Below are 10,143 nucleotides of genomic sequence, written 5' to 3' on the forward strand. Positions count from 1 at the left end.
CCCCCCCCCCCACTTCTGAAGTAAATTGCAGATGCGGATGGAATAAGTTAAATTGTTCTAGTAACACGTCAATTTTCGAGAGAGTACCGCAGTACAAATGTCATTCACGTATCTAAAATAAAATATCCAAGTCCAACAACATCAAGGACACTGTCTCCTCATTACCAAGTCCGCTATTACAGGTGATAAAGGAGAGTGTCGAAGCTTTGCTTATAAATTGTATTATTAAATGAAAAAAATGTGGAATCTAGAATAAACTTTATCGCTCCCAAAAACTCCTCTCTAGAAAGAGAGCAATCCCTGTTAAGAAATAAAATCCCACTGTTCATTAACACAGTCGACCGCTATCTCCATTGGAACATTCATAAACAGAGATTTAACATCCAATGAAATTAATTTATATTCGTCTGTAATGTGTAATCTTTTTAATTTATCGACTAATTCGAAACTATTTTTAATGTAACTATTCGCTTTGGGAATGGATTTGAATAGTATGTTATGTAAATATGTAGCCAATGGATACAGCAGACTACCTATTGAAGAAACGATGACCCTTAGAGGACAACTAGGTTTATGAATCTTCGGCAACCCATAGACTCTCGGAAGTGATCCATCACTACAATATAACGTTCTGTACTTAGTGTCGCTAATATAATTTTTTGTTTTCCATCTGGTGAGCATGGATCTTAAAGCCGTCGTGAGTTTCTTAGTAGAATCTTTTTTGATCAGAACATATGTGTTTACGTCACTCAATAAAGTGGCCATTTTGTTCAAGTATGCATCTTTGTCCAACTCGCGGCCACTCTTAAGGGCAACACAAAATCTCGAAATCGATAGTTAGGCGCCAGGCACGAGTGAGAGTACTACTCTTTCTCAAAATCATTCGGTATATTCTCTGTACAATATTCTAACAAGAATATTGTACGTTCTGCGTACTCGAACATTGACGATACTTGTTACCGGTAAGTTCAGCCTCGGGAATGGCAGAGGGCGGTTCGTGGTCGAGGATAGAGGATTGTTTGGAGAAGCGGGCTACGGCAATAAATCACACAATAATTAGTAATAATAAGAGTAACTATTATATTTAATTTCCGACTTTCGTTCATACTCGTAGACAAGATCACGGCGACAGTATTTGATCAAAATGCGTTAATTTAGCCTCGCACGAGCTCCGATGTTCTCTATGTGGTGCGTATCAATTACGCTAACTCTCGGCGGCACGAGCTCACGTCACGTAAGAATATTTCTCGCAAATCGCGTGAACAATAGCTCGACGCCTTGATAGCCGAGATAGGAGACGATTACGGTATTATCACAAACACGGCGCGACCTCGTGTTCTGCGGGATTTCGAACCGTTTTACAGGAAGTCGGAAAAAGATAGAGTATATGCAGACACCACGATACAAAGTTTCGATATAGCGATGCAACTCGATACGCAACAAGACTTAACGACAATGACTAGGCTGTGGCTTAAACGGACGCGGAAAATAACTCTCCCGAAAATCTTATAACACACACACACACACACACACACACACACACACACACACACACACACACACGCACGCACGCACGCACGCACGCACGAACGCACGCACGCACGAACGCACGCACACGCACACACACAAAGTCGCACACACACACGCGGGAGGCGCACGCTTAGACGCAAATACCGCGAAAAGCTTAACGCACGACATTTCGGCGTGCGTTTCATATATTAAATCCGACAACGACAATGACATGCGCCTCCCGGACGCGGAAATTAGCGACCTTACACTTTTGTGGCGCTCGTCTCATCCCGTTGATCCTTCGTACGCGAGTCGCGTGAGTCGTGTCACTCAAGCATTCCATGTTCTAGCGCGCGAAATTCAACGGGATCTCCTTCGGCTGCTTAAGAGACTCTTTAGGACCTTTATTTTACGGGAGACTCGTATCTCGATGCCGGCTTCCAGTCGTCGGTGTCTCCGCTTCCGATTCCTCAGGGATCTCCGAAGCTCCGTCATGGGGCTCTCGCCAATACTGGGGCGTAAAGTGGCCATCCCCTGCGGTCCTTGTGATCACTCCGCCATGTGCCTGCAATATAGTGCAATAAAACATGTCTCGAACCAAAAGCAAAAAATATTGAAATAGCGATATCACCTGTGTACTACCCGTTTGGTAGGATGCTGGGCGTCCCGGCCAATCCGTTCTCAATCGCTCCTTCTCTGACTCCCAGTCCTGGCCGTCTTCTTTCTTCCTCTATAGTTCGGTGAGACGACGAAAAATCTACAAGGTCGCAAGGGAATCAATTATCCTGTAATCGCGATACGATACGCACAAAAAAGCGATAAACCGATGTAGAAAATCTGTGAGACGCATAAACAAAACGAAACAAACGCGAAATATACAAAATGACGCTACGAGAGTGCGTAGATACGTCCGTCTTCTAAAAAGTGAAAGGACCCAGGACGCCAGAGCTGCGTTGTTCGGTCGGGCCTTACGACTCTTGTGACGGACGGAAACGTCACAATATATAGTATATTCATATGCTATAATGAAAAGAAGCTTGTTACTTAAAAAAATATTATTTATAATGTACATGGATAATAATTTATATATATTTTTGTAAAACGTATAATTACAACACCTTTTAAAAGTAAATAATGTATGTTTTTATTATCATAAATAAAAGTATCATTTGAAATATTTCGAATTTTATTCCATGTAACGTATTGAAATCAGCATTTACCATGATAAGTACTGTTGTCATCTCACTTTGGCGACTTACTCGCACGTCAGCGGTGTGCACTCTGCGCATCGCACCAGAGAACGAATTTTTTTCTAAAAAATTTTCAGTCATATTTAGGTAATTTTTTGGTCATATACATGTAATTTTCTTGTAAAAATACACACATTTTTTTCAGTGAACAAAGAATTATTTTAAGAATGGGTTATATAGATGTTGTAAAAATGTTAGCTAAACTGATAGGTAAACGTTTTAAAATTATTCTTTTACAGTAAAAAAAAGTTTTATAATAGTTTTATAAAAGTTCTATAATAGTTTTTTTATATTGTGTATTACTTTCATAAAAGTTTAATTAATTGTTATTTCTAACATAAACACTTATAATGTATTAAAAACTTTACTTGTAACTGTTACTCAATGTTACAGAAAAATATTTTTTCAACATTTTTTCAACGTTTTTGTTCTACTTATGTGTCGCTGACCGTGCTCTTGATTCCCCATCACTCCCTTCGATCGCCACTATATGCCAAATAAAATCGTTCTTTTTGCGGCTCTGTTTTCCTAGCTAAACTAAAAATTATTTTTACTAAAAAAATTATATTTACTAAAATTTTTTTTTTCAATATCCGTTTCATATTCCTTCATTGCATATTCGTTTTTTATAACAATCCTGAGAACGGTATGGGTGCTATAATTAAAAATCCGATGTTAACTCTAGTAAACTATTGTTAGTTTTGGTTATCTTCCCGGCTACATCAGAGTAAGTAAAACTATATCTTTGGACTGAATATGTATTTTTTAGCTTAAAACATTTGAAATTTATACTTCGTAGTCAGACGAAGACATAAATATGAATCAAATAAATAATATGTTACTTTCAAATAATTACAATGCTTCAAAGAAATTTGATTGGAAAAATTCGCAAAAAATGATTACTTTGGATAAAAAAATTCTCAAATTTTTTAATTTAATGTTTAAGCAAAACCCGTAGGATTTTTTAGTTGACCCTTTGGACTAACAAAAAAAATTAGTACGATATGAATCGCTCAAAAAAGTGTAATTATTTGAACTATCGAAATTTTTGAAAATCGACATTTTTGAAAAATCTATAACATATTATAAGTTTACAATTAATAAATAAAATTTTATTATTTGAACAATATAAAATAAAATATAATGAATTGTACAGATATGAATACTATTATAGTATATATAATTAAGTTTATTAGAATTTAATTTAAAGAATGATGCAACGTTTGCTCTAAAGTAATATGAGTACATCCGTCCCGGCCAAGCGATTTCCGAAGAGACTGACAGAGATTAAAATATTTACAATACTATTTATTATATTGAAATAATTCTTTCTAATTTTACATTTTTGTGTACTTACTTTTATACTATCCGAAACTCAATAATAAACGTATATTTAATAAAAAAATAAAGGGGTATTCAGAATGCCAAAAACTTACAAGTTAGTAACGTATGGGTCTTACAAGTACTTTCTTTAAACTTTCGTGCATTCTCACATCGAGAATAACGCAAAAAAAAATATTCTTGCAGGCTTATCATATCTATGGACAGTTAAAGATTTTTTTCAGCTTCAATCTGGGTCTTCAAATTATATTATAAAAAAGTTATAACAATGTAAAAAATCGCATTTGGATCCATAAGTAGTTTGCTAGGGTTAACTTGAATTCCATATATGCATCATGTGTTGAAACTGCACATTTTAATTGCAATTATCTCAAAAACTAGACCGTATATATGTTTCTAATTGCACACAAGCATAAAGTATTTCAGTTTACTTGTATTTAAAATTTTACCACATTCGTACAAATATTCGTTCCGTGAGGGCGCGGACCCTGAGGATCGTGTACACAGAGAACCGCCCCGCACGGAACCCGTACTGGCCCTCCTGTAAATCAGGATTTCACTAATAGCGGCCTCACCATAAGCATTTGAGAGCATTCGATGAGCCTCAGCCGCAGATTTCTTCATATTGAAGCAGAAAATTAAAACCTTCCGCAAATGACGAGAATTGGGCTCGTAAACTGACATTTTCAATCGAGAATAACTTTATGATGCAGACACAAATCGACTAATGTTTCTATGGGGTTATGTTGACAGATGCCCAAGTTTATTGTATGACGTCTATGATCTATTTATTTCAATCACCACTGGCTAAAGCCATCTATAGGAAAACGGCGGAAGCAAAGTTGTACACCTAATATCATTTTATGAAAATACTATCTTAACTACAAATTTTTATGTTATAGTTATGGATACGACTTTTTTCTCTGACAAGTACAATTTCCGTGCGACTGTTAATGAACTCTATTTGCGTCAAACTATTTGCATACTTATTCATTATTTTCCACATAAAAATTAGTCGATGATGAATATTTATTGCATTTTTATTTTTTTTTTGCGATTAAAGACCGAATTATCAAACGTAATTTGTAGTCTATTGTTGCCTTGTATTGACGCCTCTATAATTCTCAGTTAACAATAGATCTGTTCGCATTGTGTACATTCAACATTTTCATTTTTTCCCTTTTTAATGTCTAAATGTATGTCTATCTCACTTTAAATTCAACAATTTTTAGGAATTTTAAGCAACGCCAATAGACCTAATGATTGCAGTAAAGGTGACACTAATAGCGAATTCGATTGGACGCACTCAGTGCGTACATTAAAGCCGACGTACACAAAATAACGTAAGTGTGTATATATCATGTATATACGCTATTAGTGGAGGAGAGAGATAACCTATATTCCTTTTGCTTGGAGGAATTTGACGAAATCCTTATGACCATTTCTGATTAAAGAGTCTCTAGTGCTTCCAATCGAATTCACCATAAATGAAAAAATATTGCTAAATTAAAATACTCAAACAAAAAGTCTCTACAATGCACTAGCTACTCGTATAATCGATTCCTTTTTTTGCTATGAAAAGAAAACTTAATTGATAAGGAAATTAATTTTGTGATGCCCCTCGTATATATCTAGATAATGCTAAAGCCTCATTTCTACTGAGTATGTCACGCGTCGCATAAGAGAAAAAGAGAGAGATTATGTATACATATAAATGGGATGTTTTAATTGATTGAACTCATGACGATACGACGCGTGATGCGCTCAGTAGAAACGAGGCCTAAAATATTTTTAGAAAATTTGGTCCGTATTCCCAATATACCAAAATTATTCTGGAACATAAATTAATTATCACAGAATGTGCAAATGTCGATGAAACATTCAGAATGTTTATGAATACCCAAGTAGAGCATCCAGCGTTTATAAAGCGTTATTAAACCGCTAAAAAAATGCATATGATCGCTTTTTTAGCGCTTTGTAAGCGCTATTGTGCTACTTGAGTATTCCTTGAATATATAATATCACGAAAATCACTCGCGAACATCTCCGCCGACAGAGGGCCGCGGAAAAGAGCATTTATTTGTAAATAAAAATCAACTAACAGATATAAGGAGTGCAGTATTTCACTTGTGAAATGAGTCCGAAAACTGGGCTTTAAGGTAAAAACATATAAAATGTGTTCTTTATAGAACAAAAAGTTGCTTTATAAGTATAGAAGTTGTTGTATAAGTATAGAAGTTGCATTACATTCCGTAAATTTTTCGGGATATACCGAAATACTCTTGGAATATTTTTTTTGGGGGATTTTAGGAAACTTTTGTGAATATTTCAGGAATGCTTTGCGTTGGCTAGGTATTAAAATGTATTTTTGAAAGGAATTTATACTGTTTGTATTCTAGGCTAATCCAGTAATACAGACACTATATTGATTCAATAATAATACACTTTTTATAATACTCTTGAAGTCCCGTTTAAGAATATTTTCTGTTTGTTTAAGAATAGTTTCCTTTCTTTTTTTTCTTACTGCTACGGAATAATTATACATATAATAATTAATGTCACGGTAATGGTTGCAGAATTGATGCGTGTGAATCGAAAATTGAAATCGTGACTCCTTATTGGGCAAGCAACAGTGCAGGAAAAATTCGCGCCATCGTGAATACTCAACATTTCGAACAAGCGATACATCAAGAAGTGTGCTCGTAAGTAAAACAATTGTTTTCTGAGTCTCCTTATTTCAAATGTTTTATATGATTTTTCTGAAATAAATGTTTATTATACAGATGTATGTACAGATTCATATATGATTTCTTACACAATAAAAACACTAGGTAAATTGTATTTTCTTCTTTGCAGAAAAACACAAACGAATCGATGCAGCAGGGACTGCGGATGCGAGCAGAAGTACAAGTGGCACAGGTTGCTCGCGTACGACCCTGATAACGACTGTAAGGGTATATTCATGGACTGGTTCTTGTTTCCCTCTTGCTGCGTGTGTAGATGCGATTCTGTCAACAGTAGCAAGTTCTCTTCATCTAATGGTCGAAACTGATCTAGAAATTGACATAGCTCGTAGTTCGAAATTTGCCATGAAAATTCTGACTACTCATTCAACATATTTAACCAATAAGGACCTTTAACATCCAGTAATCAGTAATAAGAAATGTAATTAATAGGTATGTGTGTCGGCAATTTGAGTGATTTGCCACCTTGATTAAAAACTGAAGACATTTTACAATACTAAAAAAATGCATAATCCCACACTTTTTTAGTGAATTAATCAAATTAAAAACAAATTAATCGTGAGAAATATTAACTCGTTAATGTATTGCATCTTTTAATTCTTCTCTCAGATGATTTAATTGTTTAACTTACTGAGGAATTAATTTTTGAAGGCTGGCAAAAATTATTTTATTTGACATTTCAAATACATTTATTTAAAATATATAAGCTAAAACAAATATATAAAACAATAATAGCAAAATAATAATAGCGAATAGAACAATAGTGATACTATTATAAGATGTTTGAGAAATATAAACACATATATGTACACATATATGTGGTTGTAATGTATTTCGCTAAATAGTCAAACGTTAGGTAAAATGTATGTATATGTGCCAGTCCCTCAAGAAGTTAATCACGTTCTCTTCCGCATCCTTTCTTTATGTTACAATTAGTGTTGTAAAGAAGAGAAAAACTGAAATATCGAAATCCGAGAAGTACCGAATATCTGAGAAGTATTTGGTATCCGGCTTTTTATTATTCGGCCAGATAACCGAGTATCAGTATTCAGCAATATATCCGGCTGAAATTGTATAATATATTGAAAGTTCGTATCATTTAGGCAGAATTTCATTTTAATTGAACTTCATACACAGTTCATCTTTTTCTTTTTCTTTTTAAGTTAGAAAAATAAAAAAATTAATATGGCTATTTTAAGGTGATCTTAAAGCTATTAACAGATTAATAGAGCAGAATTGCATCGAATATTCAGAAAATATCTGATATCCAGCTGAATAATTGTCTTACCGGATATCCGATCGAATATTGAATTTGGTGTCACATTCTTTCTGGATATCCGATATCCGGTATTAGATATCAGGCAACTTTATGATTCGCTACATCTCCAGGAAAAATCCAGAAAAGAACCTGGAAAAGTACAAGCAACAACATTTCAGCGAGAAATGACTCGTCAAAACGATATCGAATCGACATCGAAGATGTTCGAAAACCAATCGAAATATTCATCGATGGATTCATGATACTTGATTTGATGAATTTTCGACACTCAGAATGATTCGATTTCAAAGAATTTTCGATGGTCTAAACAATATAATAATATAATTCTTTAACAAAAAAAATAAATATTTTTAAATTATATTATTATATTTTTCTAATTTAATAATCTGTCTTCGTTGTTTCGCGTATTCCAAATATTTTATTAATTATAATTAATTTAATTTTTGAAAACATGTATAGTAATAATTACGCAGAATATTAAGGACTATCTTCCGATGACCTTGATTTTGTGACCTTCAACGTTTTAGCTGTCATTCGTTATTCATTAAGAAGTTATTAACAAAAAAAGTAAAAATAACGTCTTATATATGCTATATGTATTATTAAAAACTATTTTGCATCCTTCCTTGTTTGAGGCAAGGGGGAGGACTTCGCTTCGCATGGAAAGTCGTGCCTCTCTTGGCAGGGAGGAAGATAAGATGAAAGTCGATTTGCGTGGAAATCGTACGCTTCTGAAGTACGGGGAGAGGTGGGGTGAAAGTCACTTCGCGTAAAAGTCATGCGCTCCTGAAGCAAAAGGCGAAAGTAGCTGGGGAGGTGAGAAAAATCGCGCGCTTCTAGGCAGCGGGGTGGTAGGGTAGACCTTACGCATGGAAAACCATTATGTAAGCAAAGAAGGGTATGGTATTTTTACCAGTTTTTAATATTATATATAGCAGAAATAAGGCGTTATTTTTTCAAACTGTTTTGTTAATAACTTTTTATAACTTAATATGTGTAGGATAAAAAAATCGGCAAATCAAGAATCGCCGCGCTGAGATTTACACCGCATAAAAAATAGAAGGAGTGGGAGTAATTTTCCCGCAACTACTCTCTCTCTGTTACATGCCTTTATGTTATATTAGTATAGTGTTACAATTTCAGTTTCTTACTGTTAATATTGATATATTAATATTGAAATTATTGTGAGTTTAATCGATTTGTTATTATGTTAAGTAGCATCATCATAAATTATAATTTACATAAAATGATTACTGTAGGACGTGCAAAAGACTTAATGGAAATTACGTGATACATGTAATGATGAATGTAGAGGAATAGTAAAGCATGTTGTATAAAAAAAATACAAGTACTTTGCTCTTGTATTTTTTGTTTATAATAATTTGTTGTCTTGTAAATATCCCATCTGTTTGGGATATACGGCATTTTTAGCGGGCAGGATTTATATTTAAAGTTTACAAAGTGCGCAGATTGAATTCAGTGCACTAAATGCAATAAACACATTACATGAAATATGTACCTCATGTCATAACACTTGTAATACATGTGGGAAGATTGTAACTATTTATTACTTCATATACATATTTATCATTTTTATTCTTTAATAAAACTTTATAAACGCATTTTATAAGTTATTGTGTTATTTTACATTTTATTTATATACATTATTTTGTAAATTTTTCATGAGCCATAAATACCCCCTCCCCCTATGAGTAGCCATATATCCCACCTCTATGGGATATACGGTAAAAATGCAAGGATATAAAAAAGTTCATTTTTTAATACAAAATATAAATTATATATATAATATAATAATATAATAATATATTTCAGATTTCTAATATTTTTTTTTATAATAGTAGACAATACAAAGTTTTTACTGATATAGTTTGTTTAGCTTAAACATAGTAAATAATAACACTTAAGTTTTTGATAGGTGCGGCGTATATTCCGAAATTACTCTATATACTCCTAAGCATCATTTGCGGGAGCTTTTGATTTACTTCTTTAATTTGAAGAA

The 10,143-nt window shown here is 33.7% G+C and overlaps 1 protein-coding gene across 1 annotated transcript in view; it reads left to right on the plus strand.

The window, feature by feature from the left end:
- LOC108747939 overlaps nucleotides 1-7,356 on the plus strand; it is a 100,199-nt gene extending 92,843 nt beyond the window's left edge. The window contains exons 5-6 of the mRNA XM_018485840.1: nucleotides 6,677-6,802; nucleotides 6,957-7,356. Coding sequence (XP_018341342.1) covers nucleotides 6,677-6,802; nucleotides 6,957-7,152 — 322 coding nt within the window. The 3' untranslated portion in view covers nucleotides 7,153-7,356. The remainder of the gene's footprint in view (nucleotides 1-6,676; nucleotides 6,803-6,956) is intronic.
- The last annotated feature ends 2,787 nt before the right edge of the window (nucleotides 7,357-10,143 follow it).

This window comes from Trachymyrmex septentrionalis, unplaced genomic scaffold (assembly GCF_001594115.1).
Source record: "Trachymyrmex septentrionalis isolate Tsep2-gDNA-1 unplaced genomic scaffold, Tsep1.0 scaffold205, whole genome shotgun sequence".
NCBI classification, from domain to species: Eukaryota; Metazoa; Arthropoda; class Insecta; order Hymenoptera; family Formicidae; genus Trachymyrmex; species Trachymyrmex septentrionalis.